The 24,351-nt window shown below is 44.5% G+C and overlaps 1 protein-coding gene and 1 long non-coding RNA gene across 2 annotated transcripts in view; both read left to right on the top strand.

The window, feature by feature from the left end:
- The first annotated feature begins 957 nt into the window (after window positions 1–957).
- The window catches only part of LOC138249099 (uncharacterized), a 97,002-nt gene continuing 73,608 nt past the window's right edge, over window positions 958–24,351 (top strand). The window contains exon 1 of the long non-coding RNA XR_011194715.1: window positions 958–1,068. This is a non-coding gene — a long non-coding RNA (uncharacterized lncRNA). The remainder of the gene's footprint in view (window positions 1,069–24,351) is intronic.
- On the top strand, window positions 8,852–11,362 carry MID1IP1 (MID1 interacting protein 1). Its single transcript, XM_069204231.1, has one exon. It carries the CDS (start codon window positions 9,518–9,520, stop codon window positions 10,019–10,021), a length of 504 nt encoding a protein of 167 aa, XP_069060332.1. The 5' UTR covers window positions 8,852–9,517; the 3' UTR covers window positions 10,022–11,362.

The raw sequence follows: 24,351 nt of genomic DNA, 5'->3' as shown, positions 1-24,351 counted from the left end.
ATGCTAATGAACGAAGCTGGAAATATCCAGCGCTCAGAAGCTAGTGTGGACTTTGCCACCGAAATCATACCTAAAACCTTCTTTCCCAGACGGTGTGATCTTGGCTCCCAAATTGCATTTCGGCACCTAATGTATTTTTCCTTTACAAGTTTTTTAACGGAAACGCAGCTGGCTGCTCTGGCAGTTACGCCACATGCTAAAATGAAACACGCATAGAAATATATTAAATGTCACGTCACTACTAAGCCAAATAACCTGTAGGATTTAGATTGCATTGTGCCTAGAGGAGAGTTTGCAATGCAGCGCTATAAACGTCTGTTCACTTTCTCGTGTGTCAACCTAATGTATGGCGAGAGAGGGAGGAGGCTTAACTGAAGATAGGGCTGAAATTAATCGTTTACATTGAGAGTGCAGCGATGACACACTTCGAAGTGTGTAAACTAAACAGGGTTTCGCTAAAGGCTGCGTGTACCAAAGAGACAACAAAAGGATGAATTGTTCACTAGCGTCGGCGAGCAGCACTCGGAGCTCTGATCTGACAGCCCGCATCTTCCCCTCCACGTGACTCCCTTAGTGCGGGGAGGAGCTATCCTGGCATCGGACCTGTTACCAGGGACGCCCGAGCCAAGGAGAAGACCGGAGTGTGTTCATTGGCTGGATTAAATAATGGTTAATTTGCATACTGTCACGGGCTTGGTTGACGGCGCCTCCTCTCATTGGCTGGCGCTGGGGGTAAGGCTGTGGGGTGATCCCGAGTGCTTTATTAATAACTGCAGACGCTGCGTGCGAACGCAGCTGGTGCTGCTCGGCCAGCTCGAGGAGTGCGCGTGCGCCCAGTGGTGCATTCCAGGCGGAGGAAAGTGTAGCTTCACTTGTCCCCACTAGGTGCTACAGCTGTGCTCAAAAGATTTTACTGATTAGTCAGCTGTCATTTCAGCCATGGGCGTAGGAATCGTGAGGGGGCAGGGTGGATAATTCCGAACATGTCGCTCTGTAGCTATGGGGGAGAGCGGAAGACCTCTTTGTTGCGGTGAAAATCATTCTCTGTGTCATGAGAGACCCAACATGGTAAGGGAAGGCATTTGCGACAAAGAATGACCATAATTAGCAAAAGAAGGACTGGTCTCTGAGTCCCTGAGGAGTTGTCTCCTTAGGTTACAGTTCTTCAAAGAGACACTTGCGGAGTGCAGCATGGCCCCTGTAAGGCTTGCTCTGCCACTGGTTTACTTTTATATCTGTGAAACAAACAGAAAAGTACATGTTTAAATCTTTTGACTACAGACATGTAATTTTTGTGTTTTAAGTTAGTTTGATTCAAAGTGAGATATGTTTTTTTTTTTTTTTTAACTCTGCAGTCTACCACTAATTGAATAACAATACTTGAATAAGTGAACACAAAGCACTGACCTCTGGCGCTAAATGGAAGTGAGAAGGATGTAACTCTACATTAGCTGAACTGCGCAAATGCACCCCTGCATTCAAATCATCCTGGCTTCCCCACTTGACCAAATTGTGTGCTCCAAGGCTCATTGCTTTACTTTGCTATACATCATTTTGCTTAAACATACAATTTTTGAGCACATGCAAGTAATTAATTATAGGATCCGCACTTTACACAAACCTCACTTTTATGTGGATAAAATAATCTTTACGTTTAATAACAACATAGTTATATAAACGTATAACATGACAAAACAACACATTGTGGGTAGCTAGTGGCCATATCGTGGGTACATGGTAGTATTTTTGCATGCTTCATGTTTAAAAAATATTACTTTAAATAAATGTCCCTCTGTTTAGTGAAATAATAATATGTACTTAATTAAGCCAACATGAAATGTTGCAATTTACATGTTTGCATTTTAAAGTGTATCATATTTTTTCATCCCTATTTTGGACCTTGGAATTATTATTTTTTCTTGCTACATCTTCCGTGTTAAAATGTTGGGGATGTGTGCAAAGATTATCCTTGAGCAAAGATCTCACATCACACACCAGCCCAGCTCATAAAATGTGCCAGTTCAAACATGCTGGCCTCAAAATCTCTAGTAACACACATAAAACACGCAGCAGACTTAAACAATTGTTTCCCTATTGGTGCCCTAAAATAGCTTTCACTTCACCAAAATATTTAACACTCATGACACTATAATGCTGCCTGTTTCTTTCTATAACATTCCAGTGCACTGCCTTTTGAAATTGGCCATAAAACTCAGACAGCCCCTTCAGAAACTTGCAAAAGTGTCTCTGACACTGTCCATATTATGCGTGCAAAGTGACCCCATGGCATACGTGAGACTGGCACGTTTTCATGGCTTGTTGGTCAACAATGCTCAGCATTTTGGGGTTTGTAGTTCTGTGTTTTTTCAGTCTAGGACCACAAGTCCCATCATGCAAAGCAATGGTGACTAAAGAAACAGTGCTAGCGGATGGTGTCACGCATGGTATAAGATCACCTGCCACCTATGCTTATTTGGGGCGTGAATCTCTGCGAAATGGCATACAATACATAAATACCCACAACAGTACTCTGCCAAGCAACATGCTATGGCGATTAAAAACATATATGTTAAACTCCCCGTCGTGGAGGGCATTGGATAAATGTAATGCAGACCAGGTTTGAGTATGCACATGTTCACTGGAAAATGGCAGAACCTCTCAAAAACAATTAGGATAGGCAAAAGCATCCAGGGGTGAAAAACGTTACACACAATCAAAAGCAGTACTCTATCGGAGCCCATCTAAAACTATTTTCTAAAATGGTTGTAGAATGTTCCACTCCTTCACCAACAACCTGACACAGGAAAGCTACACCAGCTAACACCAACCCACCTCACATCGCCTGCTCACCACAAAGCCAGATTGCTGCGTTGATAAATGAACTGATGGCGGAAGTCCCATCCAGCACCCTCAAATAACTACAAGAAATAGACATTCCACCCATCCCAAAGAGTAGAAAAGCCTCGGCAAGACCTCTTCTCCTAAAAAGCTACTTCAAGCCAAAAATAATCACTTTACACGACCACTCCTTACCTTTTCTCTTGCTCCCCATGATCATTAATTCCTCTCAAACAGAGGGGAAAGCAGATGAGTGGAGTAGCTCTTCCCTCTAGTTGATGGTTTACTCACACGTCAGTGCACTGCAGTGATTGCTCTCTCTGTGAGCTCAGGCTCTGACCACACTGGTTGCTCCACACAAGGCAGAACACGGGTGAACTGCAGTGCCAGATAGAGCAGCTACAAAGCACACTACTCCACCCGGTCCTAACTTCCTCAGTCACGTATGAGGACAAAGGGGCTAGAGCTCTTAGATAAGATGGCCATGCAAGGATTAAGGTGGATGCAGCTACCCTGGTGTAGAAAAACAATACCACTATAGCGTGGAATGCCAGCACACCATGACCTACATGCCAAAGGTGTGCTGATGGCAGCATGGCACTCTGGAATGTGGTATCTGTGCAACTCTGATATATGATATATTATATGATATACTCACCCAGTATAAAATTGAACCACACCCTTGTTACTTGATGGCAGCACAACTGCCATATGATGATAGACCCCTGGATTAGGATTGCAGCAAATCAATGATTTTCAATTGAGGCATCTCATAGGATGGTAGCACAGTGTTGGTAAATTAGAGGATGTACACCTACTATATGATGAAAACCCTAATCAGCATATAGTTCATGGCTAAAGTACCCTTTTTGGCTTCTTTAATGAAATGTTATAGTTTGCTTGGTACTTTTACACTTATTTAACATTATTCTCCATATTAATGATGCCCCTTAAGTCAAGGCTCTGTAATGACATGTGTTGTCATGTCATATGGTGAAATGTTAAATGGTATTACTTCCTGGCGATTTACTGGGGAATCAAAGGTTGAAGATTTAATTTCTGCTAACATTATGCTTTTGGCCTAAGAGTCATCCCTTGCCAACTCCGATTTAACACAACAATATTCTCCTTGCTCCCTTATCGAAAGATATGTATGTTGCATGGCCAGTGTATTCTACCGTTTTTTGGTGGTACAACTTGTTACATGGTTGCAAAGGGTTAATAGCACTTAGGCCCAATTTGCAGGTGGTCTGGTTAATTCCAGCATATACAATAACCCCTTGTAGTGCAACTTTCATTATTATTAATTGTGCTGAAAGCTTCACAACCCCCACCAACTTTTCTGAGGCAGGTTTCTGCAACTGAGACATGTCAAAATGTATTGATGTATTGGAATATATCAGGTGCGACAAATATGGCACCTGCCACCTAGCCAACCGCAATAGGCAGTGCTTAATTGATAAAAAAAAAATTGCCCAAAGCTCTCCTCTGAAACACGCAGCTGCTGCAATTAAATGTTTGAGTGAGGCAGCGTAACCCTAAAGTCATCTTGGGCCTCTATTATCAATTTACAGCCACGCCCTGCCCCTTCAGCTCACTTTAGCAGCTTTCTGCTTTCTCCCTTTGTGGTGCTTTTTTGTGTTTCTCTTCCTCGTCGTTCCCATATGCGTCTTTTGCTCGCAGTAAATGCGTGAGGCAGAAAAATAGATGCTGGTGCCCCACACCGTAAACCACCAGCTCAAATTAAACACTGGCAATTGGGGTTCTAATGGTATCAAGACTGAGGCTTGTGTGGGTTAATTCTGAGTTTAATATTTTTGTGGTACATATTGAATGCTTGTGCTGACATTTAAGATATTGGAGATATAAAATAGTTTGTCAATGCACATTCCAGGAGGCAAGTTTTTGAAAGAAATTATGGCAGCATTTATGTATTTTATAAAATACCTTTCAGCTGTCTATTTATCACTTCACAATGGTTCCAAAACCCATGAATTCAACATGCTTGCTGATGATGATATTGTTAACTGGTGTTGTGCTGAGCGAACCAATAGCTTGCCCAACCTCCTTTTGGGGGACAGTTGAGGGCACCCCATATTCTTGCACCAATAACAGACTTAACCGCCTTTTCCCTGTAACTGATGGATCAATGCAAAGTGTAACCGTGCCAAATGAGAAACTAGACCTTTCCATGATAATTCCCAGCTCACAACATATTGGGGAAATTCACTGAGAACATTGGCAGGTAATTTGATGCAGACACTGGATAGAGCGAGGCTAGACCCACACTGCTGATGTGCGACAAAACAGCCCAGTAGCAGCCATCACTCCCAGCCTCATGTTTCTGTCCTGGTATTTGCTGCTCCCTAGGTGGAACAATGGTGGGCATTAAGGTGACACGGTTTTTTGCATGGGGGTGGGGGGCTCGAGAGCCATGCAGTTTTCTCCTCACTTGTTTACCTGTGCAGTGAGTGATTGGTGGTTACAGCACCATACAAACTGCAAATATAAATTTATTAAGCTGACTTGCTACGGGGGGGAAATGTTTCAGGGTGAATGTGGTTGAAATGGTTTTGAGGGAGAATTGTTTCTGCTGCTGTATTTTTTTTTATTTGGGGGGTGGTTTCAGGGTGAATGTGGTTGGAATGGTTTTTGAAGAGGAATTGTTTTTGCTGCAGTTTCTAAGTTTCACTGCTACTTTACTGATAATATTAATTGACGGAGTTGCTACAACATACAGCGAGTTACTGCTGATGCATGTGCCTTTAGTTTGCTAGATGTTTCCTTGGTTTGCTTTGCATTGTGTCCAGGGGAGTGCTTTGTTTAAATATATGTTATTGTTTGTAGTTTCTCGGTTGTAACCTGGGTGAGTGATCTGAAAACAAAACTGTGCAGAACAGTGCCAGGCTTTCTGATGAAGTGACACGTATCTGGGCATTGCCAGTGCCGTTCCTTTTTTGGGGAATCTGTCATTTTTTAAAATTACGTATTTAAGTGATATATTATTATTGTAGCCACCGGCAGGTGTTTCAAGGCAGTAAGGGGAGATATAAAGTGGAGGTGGGGTGGTGAGAAGAATGGAAGGAACCTTGAGAGTCGAAGGTCAGACCCAAAGAGAGAGCATGGGCGGGAGGGTTATGAGGTGAAGATGGGATGCCTTGTAAAGTCATACTGGGAACTCATTAAGAAGAAACATTTTATTTAAAAGGAGTTTCTCTTCAAAAAAGGAAAAGATGGCCCAAGAACAGGGAGTGCAGGAGCTACCCATTCCCCCCATTGTATCCCTCGTCCCCCTCCTTAAAGTACATCTCCAGACCTCGCTCCATAAACAATAGGGACATTGTTCTCTGTGGAAAACATGCACTTGTGAATGACAAAGGAGTGAGGGAGATTCTTAGCAAATCATTTTAAGGCAATGTCTCCCTATGGTGTTGAAAAAAAGTCCCAGTACCCTCTATTTCAAAGGCTGCTAGGTTCCTCATTATTCTGACCTAGCTTTGCACAAGTGCCATGAAGGCTTCTAGGCCCATCAGGGCTGGAGACAGCCATTTGGACAGCATTCAGACACCTATTCAGTGATGCCCAAGAAGATAACTCATCTATTTCCTATTAGTTTGCCCAACAGCCTGAGATACCTGAGGGTCCCAGAACCATACAAGAGAACTTACTTCATCTGCCTATATATCTCACAAGGTCTAGTTCTGAAAATAACTTGAGTTTACACCACTGATTATAGTTTTCCATCTCATTTTAGCATATGCTATCCACTTTGTTAATTTGCCAGCAGACCATTAGCGGTCTCAGCCCGAGAATTGATAAACTTACTCTAACCTAGTTGGCCTTCTTTTGTACGATCTTCCTGTGCGCGATACACACTAGTTGCAAGAGCTTTTTTGTATATTTTCCGGTGGTTTGCTGAAATTCGTTCCACCCAAGGTACCCCCCTCTTAAGGCTGGGCCTTGCTGTTTCCAGTGTTTTTTTTCTGGCTGGGTATGTTGAGCATTGTTCAAATCAAATGCTGCAACTTTGTGTGAGCGAGTGGAACGGGGAGTACTTTCCTTCCGCCCATTGTGCAGAGAACTACAGTTTCGGAAATGATTGCAGGACGCAGCTGTCTTTTTGAGTGTGCAAAATAAATAAATGTATGATGCTCCTGCCAGCGCAGGGCAGTTCTTATCTATTCTGGAAAACCGATTGTATTGAAACAGTTGCACAACACAGTGACTCATTATTTGAAGATATGTAAGGTGCGGCAACACTTTATTTGGAAATCTTTAGGTTTCTTAGGCCAGATTTAAACAGTGATCTAGTTCGCTGTTTTATTCTGGATATGTATGTTCAATTGCATGTTAACCATGCAAGGCTTGTCAGCTGAGTTTTTGCGTAAAAGACTAATAACACTCCTCGTGTAAGGGGAACACTTCCAACAGGCTGAAATCTACATAGCGCTTATAACCTACTTTATACAAAGTTATACACCCGTGTATAAATATATTCAGTGCGAAACTATGTATAGTGACGTCTCCGTTTCACGGATCCGTCCAAGAAGACTCTACGCTGTGGTATCACTTTGCCCAGCGAACACGGACATCAGCCTCAAGTGGTACTGATAATACGTTTCTGAAGCCGCCAACCAGACAGTGATGTCATGAACTTGTGAGGGCACGTGTGATGTCATGGATAGTGTATTCCTTTCCACACAGGAATAGCTTTGAGAAGAATTAATTACTTCATCGAACTTACTTTAAGGTATTACTTGTGAGCATTGGTTGTTTTATTGAGAAAGTTTAGATGGACCAACTCCCTGAGCGTGGGCTGCAGCTGCAAGCTATGTAGGTCAGAGTTTGACAAACCGGCCAATTAGAAGGGCAAACGACAGTGTGTTTTTTTGTTTTTTTTCGGGAGCAGTCGATCAATTTGGACCATGACGGTAAGCAATTCTCTTCTTACCTGTTGACCAATAAATCAGTGCCTCAAACTTGGAGTGAGTTCTCTCATTAGAAAATGTGCTAAAATGAGTGAGTGCTTAATACAGTGTCACTTGCAATAGCGTAACCTAGTAGTGTATACTATCACATGGCGATACAGCAATCCTCAATATGGTATGATAATATTCAGTTGCATGATTCTATTCCAGTGCATGTTATCACAACATTTAGTGGTGCACTGAGTTACATAAAGGTACAAACGCTCACACTAGAATATAACCGTGTATGCTGTCACACTGTGGCAGTGGTACACATCATACTGTGGTGCAGCAGCGCATTATACAATAGTGAAGCAGTCACACTATAGATATTTCCGTACATATTTTCACAATGCGTTAAGCAGTGCATTGTGTCGCCCTGCGTTATAGAAGCACCTGAGGTTAAATAATACTGCAGGGTTTTACTCAATGTTAGAGTCCATACTGACTGACTTGTACTATTGCACAGTCATGCTGTAGTACCATAGTGGCATACTTTCAATTGCAGTGTAGTGTGCATAGGGACACCATCAGTGCTTTAAATGGACAGGTGCTATCCGGTACTGAGTACCCGTACTTCTTCAATTTGAAGGTGGGAGTACCGGCACTTCTCAGTACTATGGCGATGCATTACACTGGATGAGTACCGGCACTTCTAAGGAGCAAACATGTACTCTACATAGAGGGTACCTGCCCTTCTTTATTTCCATTGAAAGCACTGGACACCATTAGAGTGAAGCATTTTCGCACTGCATTTTAGCACAGCGAGATAAGTATGGCCGCTTACACTATCCTCGCTAGCTCAGATGCCCTATATAGCATATAATGGGGACTGCGCGAGCACATTTTTAGCCGCGGTGACAGCAGAAGCTGCCTCCCTCACAGTCAGGGTTTCCACGGCAAGCTGTTTCCTGCCTGGTGATGGGTCTTTGTGGGGGAGGTGCATGATGTAAGGAGCCCCTCCCACGGCGGCCCTGCTCACTGGACCGCCGCGCTGAGGCGAGGGGAGGAGCCGGGCGGGGCAGCCGGTGTTACTCGCGGTCATTGCAGCCTGCCTGCACTGCTCCTCTGCAGCAAGGGGCTGGCGCTGGAAGGGAGGGGGCCGTCGCACTGTCTCCTGAATGCTGCATATATATACTCCACCTGACTGAAAGCGGTTGAGCCGGCCGGTCTTGAGCTAAAAGAGCCACTTAAGAAAGGGCCTGGTTTTAATATCCGGACACACCGCCCTCGTCCATCCTGCCTGTTCCAGGCCACCACGCCGGGGAAGGTGAGACTGCAGTGCGAGGAAGCCTTAGTCACCGGAAGACTGGGTGGTGCGGCTGTTGAGGAGGTGCAGTACCCCGGCGACCCTCAGAGCTCCCCGAGGAAGTAGCTGTGTTTATCAGTACAACCTGCTTCTTCCTGCAAGGTCTCCCGAGGGCATCCGACAGGCAACGGAGCAGCCACACAAGGCGTCTTGTGAGTTGATTGGCGGTTCCGGGCCTCCAGGCGCTGTATTGTTCAGAGGACCGGCGTGCTGTCTTTACCACAGGCGCAGGCGAAGGACAGACTGGGCATCTCAATATCAGCATTACCAGAGACCTGCGAAGCAGCAGCCTGGAAAGCATCTCTGACTCTAACCTCCTAGACACACAAAGGATTGGGGGGGCAGGGCCGGCACGCGACAGAGCCCGGCACGGAAGCAGCACCCTTAAAGAACCCCCGCAAACATGATGCAAATTTCGGACTCGTACAACCAGAAGCACTCCCTGTTCAACGCCATGAACCGGTTCATCGGCGCCGTGAATAACATGGACCAGACGGTGATGGTGCCCAGCCTGCTGCGGGACGTGCCCCTGGACAGCGAGGAGGAGGACGGCGGCAAAGACACCGTGCAGCATCACCACACGGCAGCCCGCTACTTCACCGCCCCGCGCCGGGACATGCACAGCTACTACGTGCTCCTCAAGTCCATCCGCAACGACATCGAGTGGGGGGTGTTGCAGGGCGAGGACCGGCTCAAAAAGGACAAGCTGGCCGTCAACGGCCCCGGGGTGGAGGGCGGGCGGCCTGAGGACCAGCCGGAGGCAGAGGAAGAGGAGGACCTCCAGCAGCAGTTCCACTTCCACCTCTGCGGCCTGCACACCGTGTTGGCCAAGCTCACACGCAAGGCCCACGTCCTCACCAACCGCTACAAAGAGGAGATCGGGGGCTTCGCCAGCTGGGCACACTGAGGTCCCATTCCCCACCTCCATCACAGCAAAGACTGAGAGAACTGCCCCCCCGACTTATTTTATTTTTTGTTATAAATATATATATATATTTTGGGGACGTTACTGTTTTGTACTGATTTTTTTTTTTCTTTTCTTTTTTGTATTTTCTTTAGGGTGGATGGCAGAGTGAATGGTGACTGGAGAATGAACGCTGTACTTGTTAAATAAAGAAAGGTGGCATTTATTAACTCGTGGAGCTGACGTGGCAAAAATAATAGCCCTTGCTTGTTTATGCATAGAAATGACCAGAACTTAAGTGGGCATTATGTGTGAGGCACTAATTGTTCTAAATTTAAACGGGCATCCTTTAACCTTTTGACCCCCCCCCCCCCCCCCGGAAGATACTTCAAGTACACGAAGGGCTCGAAAACATCCCAGTGTGGTTTATACTTAAAGTTTGGGGGTACGGACTGGTTTTAGGTATCTATTGGCATTTTGTATACATTTACCCCTTAGAAATCCCTGCACGCTCTCGCGTATCTTGTTTGAGTTAACCTTTCTCTATGACCTTTAATGAAGTTTCACCCGCGTGATCACAATTAGCCAGATAACACGTTTACTGGGGGTGCAAATGATTAATCTCCCTTAATTTGAAGCCAGTTGGCCTCGTTATATCGTATTCCAGCCCGTGCAGTTTGATGCTCCGACTACACCCAGCCTGTTTCTGCCGCAGTAAGGCTCACCGCTTTGTGTGTGCCGATTGTAGGGGGGGTCCCTGGAACATGCAACCACAATTTCATTTTAATTTGTAACTTTCTTGGCGGAGGCAATGCCTCTTGCAGCGCCGCCCGTTGTGTGCACTGGGAAGTACAATATTAGGGAATATAAAATACAGTCAGGGAAGGCTTGGGCGTGGTGGCAACAGCAATGCGAGTGAATATTGCATCACTTTTCCTGTTTTGCACTAATTTTGTAACGAACCGTATGGGTCACAGCGCTCTGACCACCCCACTCCGCTTGCATGCCCAGGCTGCGATTTATTTTGTGGCTGAAGGGCTCACAGATGTATTTTTATTCGGTACTAGTTTTTTTCCAAAGATGAAAACACTTCTGTATATAAGGCTGTGCTGATACGTTTTCTGTCATCGAGAAGTAAATGCGGCGTGGACTACTGTGTGGGAGGCTGCATTGAATGAAGCCTGTGACCATACTGATGTTGCAGTAAATATTTGAATGTATTTCTCTTTAAGGGACCATCCGAGAGTTCTACTGGGTTTGGTCTAGAAAAATGACGATGGTCCTTTCTGAAAACGCACATTTTAAGGTTGTTTTTTTTTATTAATAAAAACTTTTTTAATTCAATTTTTATGCATTTTTTGTGTGAAAATTTGGTGTATTAAGTGTAATTCGAGATTGTTTTTGCCTGTTAGGTGCTTTTTACCTCCATCACATAATAATACCGCAGTTTTTTTTTAATTTAGTGAAATTTAACTCCAGGTTAACCGAGTTTGTGCAAGATTATAGTGAAATGTGTGTGCTTCCGAAGAACAGACCTCAATGTGTTAATTTAATGTGGCGGATTGCAACTCAGCAAGTACGCGGGCTAAGCGGTGGCATGAATGCATCACGGTCGAGAAGAAGCTTACCGTAAACTACCCAGTGAGTCATCAAGTGTCTTGAGCGTGACTCACTAATAAAGTATGCGGTAATGTAGCTCAGTGGGTTAATATTTCATATAAATTCTGTCTGAAGGACGATATCCGAGTCCAAATCTGTGTAAGGTAAGGAAGCAGCGAAGTTTGCGCTGCTAAGTGTTTGCGTAACCAGGATAGTGGATATTCCATCCCTAGAAAGGATATTCATGGGGCTAATGCACCTGCTATTATACATATTGACTTCTCATGCTATTCCCGGTTCCCGTTATCAAAGCGCGTGCAAAAATGTGATGCGAAAATCTCTGTAAATTGGGTTGGTTTATATCCTTGCAAAGCAGCTCAGGAGGTCGATGCGCCTGTTGCAGCGATTATGACCCCGTATTTATTCTTTTTAGCGCCGCATTTGCGTCAAAGTTTGCGCCCTTTTGCATCAAAATATGGCGCAAATGCGGCGCTAAAAAAGTATAAATACGGGCCTATATTTTTACGGGTAGGTGAAAAGTCTCAGCGCCATAAAAAAACAAAGTTGAGCATGGGGTGTCTGCTGTGACCATCTGTACTCAATTTTCATATGAGACTTGATTTCAATGCACGTTCACTTTTAGCATTTTAAGGGCAATGCAATACAAGGTAATCAATGGGGAAAGAGTGGTTAACCGAGCAGCAGTGAAGTGGTTTGTCTGTCTAGAACTCCTGTAATTGTCATCGGTCATGGGTATACTGATATTAAACGTTTAGATGCTGTGCTACAAACTGGATTGACTTTTCTAATTCAAATAGTTTAGTTAAATAGATTTAGCCTCTCGTTGAAAGTGTAATGGGTTCTTTAAGACTCGAGAGAAGAAGCGCTGTATAAAGCTCACTGTTATCAGGTTTATATGTAAGAGGTCACCCTGGCGTACAAACCTGTACCCCGCAGCCTATATACAGCCCCCCTCCCCCACACCCCAGGCAGGTTCACAACCCACCGAGCTCTCTTCCCCTTTTTTGAGTTTCGAACCGCGGTAGTGCTATTCAGAATTTCACTTTCCGAAATCGATAACCTACTTATGTTGGGTTGTGTTATCTATCACCTGTGTTGGACTGGCACAGGGCACCAAAATAAAAGTGACCCCCAGTAGCAAAGTTAATAGAAAACAAGTGTTAATATCAGGAAAATATTGTAGAAAGCGGCACACAGTTGCTAACAAAAAAACTGGCCCACACACTGATGTGGCAGACCAGCCCATCGGGCACTGCTTGGTTGCCCTATAGACCAGCCCGACCCTGTTTTTATTTTAACACCTACTAGTGCAGTATTCGAATTCCATGTAGTAAAAACAAAATTTGTACATTGAGGCTAAAGTTGAATGGGTTTTCTTAAAAGAAGGGTCCCCTGTCCAGGCAGTAAAAAACGTTTTTACTCTGTTGCCCCACCTTGTCTTTTCGTTTGAAACAATGCGACATAGCAGCATGCATCGGGCTCCCAGTAGAGCATCGACTCGTTGACTCCTCCCCTATAAGCTCTCCATCCACCTTTACCCCTATAGGTCATGAACCTTTTGTCACCTAGGGCACCATCGTAGCTCTTAGATTCTCATTGGGCCCAGCTCATCGGGAAGATGACTAGGTATAATGCCGCTGGGTAATTGGAAGGCAGCTCAGAAGAATGCCCTCGGAGCACTTTCCATAACAGTTGAGGCTGTCTATTGGAGCCGATGAACAAAAGGGCTCTTTGATCTAGCGCCTATTGTGGAGGATGCCTTACGTGCCGCGTAAGCGGGCGGAACTTGTGCCGCAACATTGCTGTGCAGTACCTCAAAGGGCTACCAAACTTGTTTGACTACCACCCCAGCTTCACTGTAACTGATTCTTCTTACTTTTCCCCCTTACCTAAAGGAATTTGTTAGGCAACTTCCCATCCTGCTGCCTCGTCACCAGTATGCGCAAGTTAAATACAAATCTCTGCTGATCAGAACTCTTATTTCAATTTCTAAAGAAAAAAAAAACCCTTCCACCGCTCAGACGAAAATGTATCCTTCGATATCGAAATGTATCCTTCATGTCACAGGTTTTAGCCAGAGAAGGATATCTCAGCATTTCATCCTTCTGGAGTTGATTAAAAGCAGTGCCACCGAGCCGGCGAACGCACCTGTTGTCGCTTAAGACCCGCATAGGAATTTCTGTAGCGTAAAGAGCGTCTTCTCATCTTTTATTCTACAGACCTAAGTCCTAAATCTGGCAAGTAATTATTTTAATTTAAACTGCCTTTCAGCAAGATGACCTGAATGAAAGTGTAAACTTGGTAATTTTTTTATGGGCGGGTATGTGCTAAAGAAATGTGCAGCAGAGGGCGAGGCTTGTGTCTGAGAGGCTTGACTCAGAAACAAATGGAACTGCTGTTCAAGCCCTTGTAGTCTCACATCTGGATGGTGCTAATTCCCAACTCCATGCTCTTACTGACTCCACAGTGGCACGCCTCATCCAGAGCCTGAAGAAATATGACCACATCACCCCCACCCTGATGGTACTCCATTTGCTCCCCTGACTGGCCCACACCATTTTCAAAACCAGCTGCAAAATTTACAAAGCCACCATGTCCATCACCCCTACTTATCTTGCAGGCAAGCACACAATTTCCACACTCCTGCAGCCAGGACAGCATCTGACTGCAGAGGAAGAGCTGTTAAAGTGAAAAAAAAAAACAAGACAGGAAGCCTTTCAGATCTATGCACCCAGGATCTGAAACAACATCCAGTACTCATTACGACCCACCCAACGCTGCTCTAGTTTAGGAAAGACTCTCATCTTAAACACAGTAACATTCCGCATCCCAGCTTTCCGTTGGGTTACTCGCCGACTTTAAGCTTGTCTTTGACCATGTACAGGACTATAGTGCCTTTTGGCTAGGTTGAAAATACACGAATACCACATTCATACGCACCGTATTCAGAAACAGTTCCATGATCCAACAGTATCAAGAGCGAGGGTCGTTTCTATCTGGTCTGTGTTTTGATCCGGAGATGCTGTAGGGTGATAATTACATGAGGAATGACTTCTAACATTTGTTGGATCCAGGTGGGTTTTATGGTACATTTTGACAGTTTGTTCAAATTCAAATACTGTTTTGTAGATATTAAATAACACTTCACCTACTTCTCAGACTGCCGCCATGTTTTTTATTTATTTATTGTGATCTCTATTAAGCACAAAGCAGGTCTTAACACTGCCGAGCCCTTTTTTGGCTATTTGGGGTAGTTTACGCTTAGGGTTCCATTACCATTTTTCCACGTAAGGTATCCATGCAAAGTGTTCATCCTTTTCTTCCAACATCCTGGGGATTCTAATGGTACCCAGGGTTTGTAAATTTCCCAGGAGAGGACTGAGAAAATAGGCAAACATAACTCAATTGTGAGTTTTTTTTGGGAAAAATAGATTAAAAAATGCTCTGGATAAAAGTGTCTTTTTCCCCTAAACATGGCATAAATGAACAGTTTGCTGTGTATTTACAATATGATGCTCCTTGGCGCACATTAGGACAATAGCACCGTAATTTATGGTGCTATTGTGATACTTTGCAGGATTAGTGCCATAAATTGTGGCACTAATCATGCGAAGCAAAGGGAGGTTCATTGAAAGTAATGGGAGTGTCATGTTAATGCCTGCTCTGAGCGGACATTAAAAATTAGGCTAAAAATGGCAGAGTGAAATGTTGTAAATTTCACTGTGCCATTTTTAAGGGACTCCCTGCGGGGGAACGCCCCCCTTTAATACATTATGCCTGGCGCAGGCATAACGTTGCATCACTTTGTATATATGGCGAAGGAGAATGGTCTCCTTAATGCCACATTAGTGTTGAAAAAATGACACTAGGGTGGCGCTGAAGAACTAGGGCCATGTACATTTGGCCCTTAATGTTTTACCACAGATTTGTCATTCCTCAAAGAAGCCGTTCATTTTTCCCTTTTTTTTGGGGTGCTCTGAACCTACTTCCAGTTTGTGGTGCAAACCAGTGTGACACCTCTGGTGATTAGGAAAGCTGTAGATTTCTGATAAGTATACGCAATTCAGAATTCTGCAAGGTGTCACAAGTGTAGATCCCTCAAGGTTTTACCAAATAAAGTAACTGTTGAAATAAATATTGAAAACGAGTAGGAAAAAATGGCCATTTGTGGCGACTTTTTAGTCTGTTACCTTTTCCCACATTGGGCAATTTACAAAAGCAGTATACCATTACGTCTGCAAGACACCTCTGGTTGCAGGGATATATCGCGTTTGTAGGTTCCTCAAGAGCCCAAGGTACCAGAGTCAACGACTGTGCTGCATCGTACAATGGTTTTTCATTGTGTACCGCATATAGGCCACTTCATATGGTGAAATATGTAGAGTGAAAAATGGGCATCAAGGAAATCTATGTATTTCTGAAATGGGCACAATAAATTGAGTTTAGGAGCAGTGGTTATTTGTACATCTCTGAATTTGTGGATACCCGTACTAGCATATTATTTAGAGGGTATTTTTCAAAATGTCTTCCTTCTTACACACTGGCTTACATTTAGACGGCATGAATGTAGCAAAATCCAATTGGTAGTAACAAATGTTCTACTATTCTATGGTCCCATGTGTCTGGCAGTAAAAATGGTACCTCACTTGTGTGGGTGGGCCTAGTGCCCCTGACAGGAAATGGGCCAAACACAACAAGTATGCACTGCAGTTTTCCACTGACAACTGACCCTTTTTTGAAGAGTGGATAGCTGTGGATTTTACATCCTAGCTCAGTCAGCACTTAGCAAACCTTGCAACCTTGTAACCTTGCAAACTTACACATTTTTTTAAAACCCAGATCCCTTTACAAGCCTCAAACTTTGATTAAAAAAAAACACATTTTCCTCACATTTCTGTTATGGAAAGTTCTGGAATCTGCAAGGAGCCACACAGCACTCCCCCAATTCTCCTGGTAAAAATGGTACTTCACTTGTTTGGGTAGGTCTAGTCCCTGCAATAGCATATGACCCAAAGCACAACATGGATACATAACATTTTCCCACTCAAAATGGATTTTTTCCACCCATCATTCTTCCCAGTCTCCATATAAAAATGGTATCTCAATTGTGTGGACAGGCTTAGTGTCCATGACAGGAAACTGTCCCAAATGCAACATCGCTACAACCCATTTTTCCACTCAAAACTGATCCTTTTTTGCAGCATGGGTAGCTGGGATTTTGGGCCGTAGCTCAGCTAACACATAGGGAAAAGAGCAAAGTTAAGCATTATTGAAAACTATACAGTTGGGGGAATCCATGGTGGGATGGCTTGCATGGCTTTCACCAGGGTTGTTTTTCCCAGAACCACTTGCAAACCTCATATTTTGATAAAAAAAACACATTTTCCTCGCATTGATGTAATGGAAAGTTCTGGAATCTGTGGGGAGCCACACACTTTCTTCCAACCAGTATCCCCCCAAGTTTCCCAATAAAAATAGTATCTCAATCGTATAGGTAGGCCTAGTGCCCGTGACAGGAAATGGCCCAAAACACAACATGGACACATGTTTTTCCACTCAAAACTTACCCTTTTTTTGCAAAGTGTGTACCCTTGGATTTTGGCCCCGCAGCTCAGCTAGAATCTCGGGAAACCTAGCAAACTTACCAATTTTCGAAATCTAAACACACAGGGAATCCAGGGTGGGGTGACTTGCGTGGCTCTCACCAGGTTTTTTAACCAGATAACCTTGCAAACTTTGACTACAAAATGCATTTTTCTCACATTTCTGTGATGGAAAGGTCTGTAATCTGCTAGGCATCACAGATTTCCTTCTACCCAGCCATCCCCCAGCTCTCTCAATAAAAATGGTACCTCACTTGTGTGCGTAGGCCTACAGCCTGCAACAGGAAATAGGCCAAAATAAAACACGGATAGATCACATTTTAATTACTCAAAATAGACCCTTTCTATACAAAGCAGGTAGCTGTGGGTTTCCGGCCCTCGCTCAGCCACCACCTAGAGAATCTTTGCAAATGTGCAAATTTTTTAACACTAGACATCTGGATAAATCCAGGGTGGGGTGATTTGCGTGGTTCTCACTAGGTAATTCTATCCAGAAGCCCTTGCAAACGGCAAACTTTAGTAAAACAAACACACATTTTTCATCACATTTCTGTGACAGAAAGTCCTGTATTCTGTCGGGAGCCACATATTTCCTACCGCTCTTGTGTGGGTGGACCACAAGACCATGACTCAAAAAAAAGCCCTAAAGCGTTACATTGAGATAAAAGCTACCGGGGTAGCTGTGGTAGTTGGGGGTCATGCTGTTGTGCCATCCATGCAAACGTACATACCACAGACATTTTTGAAAAATAGATCACCAGGGGATTCCAGATTAGGGTAGCATGTATGGATTCCATGTGGTTTACTTACCCACTATGCTCTGCAAACCTAAAACTATGCCTGAAATCACATGTTTTCCTTACATTTCTGTGATGGAAACTTTGGGAATCTGCAGGATTGCACAAAAATCCTACCAACAATGTTACCCTACTTGTGGCAATAAAAACAATACCCCACTTGTGTGGGTGGGGCTAGTGTCTGCCACAGGAATTAATCAAACCGAGGTAAATGGGAGCCCTTGCGTGGGGACTCCCATTGGCTGAGTTTTGATAGTTCCTGTCACGGTCAAGTGGGCTTTCTTGCCCCCCCCCCCCAATGGGGTAGATTAGGGGTAGTTACTCCCATCTGAACCCCTCCTATTAAGCAGAAAGACTTTTCTTGTTGGGTGGGGAATGCCCACCCATGCCCACGGCAGGCAGCCCCATACCTATATTTAAACAACAAAAAAAACTCCCTGGTGTCTAGTGGGCTAGTCACCACCATCTGTCCTCTAGGGAAAACATGAACATTGTCACCATATTTTTGTGGGGTTGGGGCCAGCCCCAAACCCTATATTTATTTTGATTATAGAACTTGATGTCTAGTGGGCTCTCTAGCCCTGGGGAGGAGGGGCAGAAATACTTTCTTCTTGCTGGGGTGGGGGCATCGCCATGCCCATGGTGGGTAGTCTCCACTGTTATATTGTTTTTTAACAAAAAATCCCTGATGTTTAGTGGCCTTCCCCTCACCCCCCCCCCCCATGGAGGAGAGGAAGGGGGGCAGATTGGGGGTAATCACCTCCATCTTCCCTCAGGGGGCAAAACGACTGTCACTGTAGTTTTTATTGGGGGGGGGGTGGTTGGGACATGGTCATGCCCATGGTTGGCAGCCCCCACCCCTATATATTTATCTTGAAAATTGCCTGTGGTGTCTAGTGTTCTTTTTGCGCCCCCTTCCATCTCCCAGAGGGACAGATCATGGTAACTTCCCCCATCAACCACCAGGACGGGGGCAGAAAGACTGAGATATCTAAGCGGGGGTGTTGGGGGCAGGGGCGGCCTCTCCATTGGAGCGGAGGAGCGTCATCCTGCCCAAAAAATGCCCCCGTAATGGAAAATAAAATGGTAATAAACTTTGTTTATTTTTCAGTGCCTTGTCTTAAATCAAGAGTCAGGATGCAGCGGGGTAAAAGCTGCCATGTGGCAGCAGGGAGCTGTGCACTTGTTTAAAGTGCGCATATCCCTTTGGCTGACCGTCTTGCGACGGCAAACCAGACATGCGCACTTAAGCATCTCTAACCCAGCTGTCTTAAGAAAGCTGGGTTAGAGAGAGCACATGCCTCCAGAGCTCTGGTGAGAGCTGAGAAAGCCCGCTCCCACCAATCCTGAAGCTGCTTTTATGCTGCTTACCAGCATGAAAGCAACGTCAGAACTGGCTAGTGGCGTTTCCTGGACCCGTGCATTGAAGCTTCCAGGAGCAAGTGGACGCCACGAGGAAGACGTCTCAAGGAAATTACCTTTTTTTTTTGTCTTCTGTTTTTTATTATTAATATTGTGCCCCTCCGCCGTAAACATAAGACAGCCAACACTAGCTGGGCGAGCACAAGCCCTTGTCTAAGGGTCTTCTCCCTCTGTCCCTGGTGCATAATGGGTGGATTCCTACTGAGGGATCACTCTCCTATGGCAACCCCAAGCATAGATACACTGGCAAAGATGCCATTGAAAAGCAGAGATTCCCCTCTTTCCAACAATACGTGGCCAAAAAGAGTCAGTGCACAGGGGGCTGATATATTACCTTGAGTGCTGATTCAATGCATGGAAAACATGCCTATTTGCTCATTCTATTTTCACTTTACTCCAGTGATATCAGCACACCCATATTGTGGTTGACTGCAGCTCCATTTTATCCTCGTTTGTGCAGTTCAATTACCTGTTTCTTGCTTGTTTTCCCCAGTGACACAGGGTCAGTGTGCTGAGGATGGCCAGTTGCCCTTTATTATTCCAGATCCCCTGATCTGGAAGAAGATACAGCATGCGAAGTGTAAATGGTTGGCGATTACTCTTAGTTCAGCTATTCCCACTTCTACATATCCTAACCACTTTTGATTGGCTTGGTCTCTCACCATGCTGAAGGCTTAGTAGTGCCAATTGTCCTGAACCGGCAATGGTCCTGGAGGGGCAAAAAACAAATACATGCTGTGGGTAGAAGAGCATTCTGTATTGAGATTCTGTTCACCTGTCCCTCATGTAGAAAGCTTGGGAACACACAGGGACTCAATGATAAAAGGAGGTCTAGTTGTGTTTGTGGCACAGGACAGCAGGCACAACTAAACGTATCTGGAGGCCTGCAAAGAAATCTACCAGTTCTGCATTACTTTTTACAAAGTTGAGAAGTGTTATGGGGAAGGTCATATTTTGGTAACATCCCCATTGTGTCTTACAGACTCCAGTGTACATTGCCACTCATATTAACTGAATATAGGACTTCAGAAAATTCTAAAATTTTCAGCCAGAGAACTAGTAATAACGTTTTTTTTTTTTTGCATCACTTTGTACTACACTTCTGTCATATCTAAACATTATAAATAACAGATGTTACTATTACCCACTCTTGGCACTCCATTGTTCACAAGGAAGTAGCATTCGAAGGTCAGGCGGGCCACAAGTGGTATCTGTGCTTTAGTTGAATCTGCCTAATCTCTGAGAAGGCCCTGTGGAGGTGTGGAGATGTGTTGGAGGAGGGTTGGGTGGGCTTTGGGGCTTCTGCCTTTGGGAAGATTGAAGGTTGAGTCAGTGAGATTGACTCCAGCGGCAAACATTCAGCTCAGTGAGCGATCTCTCCAGCAATTGCTAAGAATTACCATACATCACCAACTTTACTCCTCATCACTGCTCCTTAGTAAATACAGACTCAGCTTTAGAGCGTTATTGTTTGCTCAGTGTCTGGTACGTCGCTGGACTTACAAAAAGCAGACAGTGAGTGACAAAACGCTTCAAGCTTCTAATGCGTACTTCTGGAATGATGTTGCTTTGCCACAGAGGCAGAACTCCATTTCCAAACTCTTCAACCACAAACCCCTAACCCTTTCCTGCTTTGTGACCCTCCTGTGTGATGATGATGATGTTTTATTGCACCTTTATACCTCAGCTTTAGGACACTTTATAAACATCATTTCATTTGGCATCTGTATTAAAGTATTATTTCTTTGGCTGAATAAACACTCACGTTCTACAGTGGAGGTGAGGCTGTTTTCAAGGTGCGATGGAGCTGGATACACTTATGTCTGTTTAGCAACTCCTGGTGCACTCGTCATCAGCCCTACATCCTTAGCAAATCCCATTCGGGTCAGTCCGTCCAAAAAGCCTCTCAGGTCTTTGTTGACCATCACCTTAGCAACTAGTGTGTAGCAGCAGGAAGTAGGCCTTCTGGGGCTGTAGTACGAAAAGGGCCAGAGATTTCCAACAAGAGTTTGCACCCACCTCTTGGACCCTAGAGGCACTCTGTTATTATAGAAAGGGCAGTAGATGCCTGTGCGAGACACCATGCAAATCAGAAAACACTTTTGCCTTTATGGTTGCGCCATATTTCAAATGTGGGTGCAGTTGAAGAGGAGCTGTTGCGAGGCGCACTGACTGCACCGAATAAAGGTGGCTCGAGCTCTGTGCATAACTGAGGGCACCGCTTTTGGTGGGTTGGGGTACAGGGGCCATGGGATCCCCCATTCATCCGTCTGAAGACCTGTTCAGTAGCACACCGCACCCACTTGTGGGAGATCCGTGCACCCCTTCAAACTGAAGCCTGGACTCCAGCTGCAAGTGAAAGGCAAACCGCTGGTTTCAAACAGCCGTAAAACTATTTACTTCTCTGTTGTTTTGAACGCAGGCATGAGTTTACGTTTGCAAATGAATCGGGGTATTAATCGTAAAAGGGCACACGGTCCTAGTCTGCGCCTCGTGCCCCCGGTAGAGGTGCAGCACCGCGGCTCAGAGTGGGACGATGCACACCGTAGGCAATGCGGGCCAGGGTGTTAAAGAGGCCTCTCTATGGCTTTGAATGTGAGCACTGCTTGATAAGCACAGTTCTGGGTAACTTTGGTTTCGAGGTGTGCTGCAGTAGAGTATATAGGGGTTTGGTATATCACGCTTTCAAGCAATACATCCAAGTTACCTCCTTCAAGCTGCTTCCTAAATCGAGCTCAAGTCTATGCCATACATTGGGGCAATTTTCTGATTGTCACGCAAAGATTCCCTTGTGCAGGAGGACAATACCCGCCAAGTGCGTTACAGGTATACACGTGGTCAATATACTACTGAATGCCCAGTAATTTCCGATCACATTCTATGTAATCTTCATGTTCATTTAAAAATTGCTTTACAGGTTCAATAGCTGCGGTTGGTCTTCTCGTTTCAACTCCTTTGTATTCTGGGATAGTGGGATTGTGGTGTTTACTTATTTTGTTATCCATTGTGTCTGTTACTCTTGTTCCAGCTCTGTTACCGAATGTTCCTTTGAGAAACGTTTTGCTCTCTTGTTAGCAATATTTCCCTTGTTCGCCAGTGGCCGGGATTCTTTTTGGCTTCTAATGTTCTAACCGGAAGGAGTTTGTTCTTTTCCAGGTGGCATGGCAACGAGGGATTGGCTCTAATCTCTAGATAATCGCTGCCTAATCTCAGGCTGCCTTGTTGGGTGGAGGCAGTCCGTCCTAGCTGTTCTTTCTGATTTGTAGCCCGAGAGCTTGACAGTTGAAACGTTTGGCTTCAGGGCACAGGTGGAGGGCCCTTCTGTTTGCGGAGAGGACACGGGAATCTGTCGCCTTCGTTAGAGGCGGAAGAATGACTGGACACTGTCCTGCAAAATGACTTGGCAAGTGGTGGTATTTTGTGTCCCATCACGGCAGCTGTTAGGAATAATTGTATCCTATCAAATACACTACAGTTGTGTCTCTTACATGAGGAATTTAACGCTCCTTATCTCACGGGTATTCACAAACATTTTTCCAGGGACTAAAAAGTTTGTTTTGTCATATGACCGAGTGCTGTATTGTTGCCAGCAGAGTGTGGGTGTGGGACTGGGGGTCGTTTAAGGTTGGTGTAGGGGGAGCGACACATACATGATGTGGACTGTGAGTCATGGAGTTATTTTGAGGGCTTAATTCCATACTGCCCTCTAAATCAAGCCCCCAGTCTCTAGACGAGTTAGAGATTTGGCAATATTGTGTTATGCTGTATCTTAGTTATCACTCTACCACACCCTGAAGTAGACCTTCTCCACTTGCTATTACTGCCTTCGGTGAGTCAAATGTACAAAGTAACTTGATTATTGAACTGGAATGAAATAGAATCATAGACATCAAAATCTCCTTGTACCTTTAGTCATACTGTTATTGGTATACATTAGGAGCGCTTAGAAACAGTCTCAGTGACGCATCACAGGCTATCAAATCTTTGACACAGTCACCCTGAAAGTTGTGCAATTCAACGAGGTGGCCAGACACAAACTCCCAGCCTCCACCACTAGACGTAGTTGAGAGGGAAAGGTTTAGCGACGGCACTAGGAGACATGATGTTTAATCCTGTCTTTACTACTTTAACAAAATGTATCGGTTGTGAAATCAGCACTAAAAGTCTAAACAGGTTCCACAACACAGTGGCATGACTTTTGTGAAAGTAGTCTCTAAATCTCACTGTCAGAACCACTCAGACCACAGTTTTTGTGTAATGCGCAAAATGGAAACTATGGAGCAAAAAGACATGTTTTTATAAATCCTGGCCTCCCCTTCTGACAAATTGTTTGCTATCGGGAATCACTTTTTGAACATATTTCTCTGCTACTTTTGTAAGAGATGGGAAGACCTTAAACCAAACTAAATGCTGATTATAAATATGTGATAAGAAGTAGGACTGAAATCCAACAATCTTTTGAGTTTTCAAGGGCTAGAGAACACCCAGTCTCTGAGTCCACTCACTAAAATGTGGTGTAGCGTGAAGAGTATTAACCTTGAAACAAGGAGCCCTGCATCATAGTCTTGATACACCTGCTTCCCTAAATTGTCTGATAATGGTTAGATCATGTCCATCCTGTGCCATTGTTGCCTCACCTGCCATTATGTGATACAAATGAGAGAGCGATTGAAGGCTCGAGCCATATGCCTAGCTCTAACTCAGCCAAGGTCCTTGAGGATCCTAAAACCCAAAACAAGCTACATCTTTATTTGACTTCTGTGGCCCCCACACTCTAACAACATGCACCAAGAATTAAAAATAAAGCATTCACTTTTGATGTAAAATGAGACCGAGAAATGGATACCCATCTAGTGGCTGAATTGCACAATGTGAAACCAGAAAATCTGTG

This window comes from Pleurodeles waltl, chromosome 8 (genome assembly GCF_031143425.1).
Source record: "Pleurodeles waltl isolate 20211129_DDA chromosome 8, aPleWal1.hap1.20221129, whole genome shotgun sequence".
Classification (NCBI taxonomy): Eukaryota; Metazoa; Chordata; class Amphibia; order Caudata; family Salamandridae; genus Pleurodeles; species Pleurodeles waltl.
The sequence above is the reverse complement of the archived record's forward strand: the minus strand, read 5'-3'. Positions and strand labels throughout refer to the sequence as shown.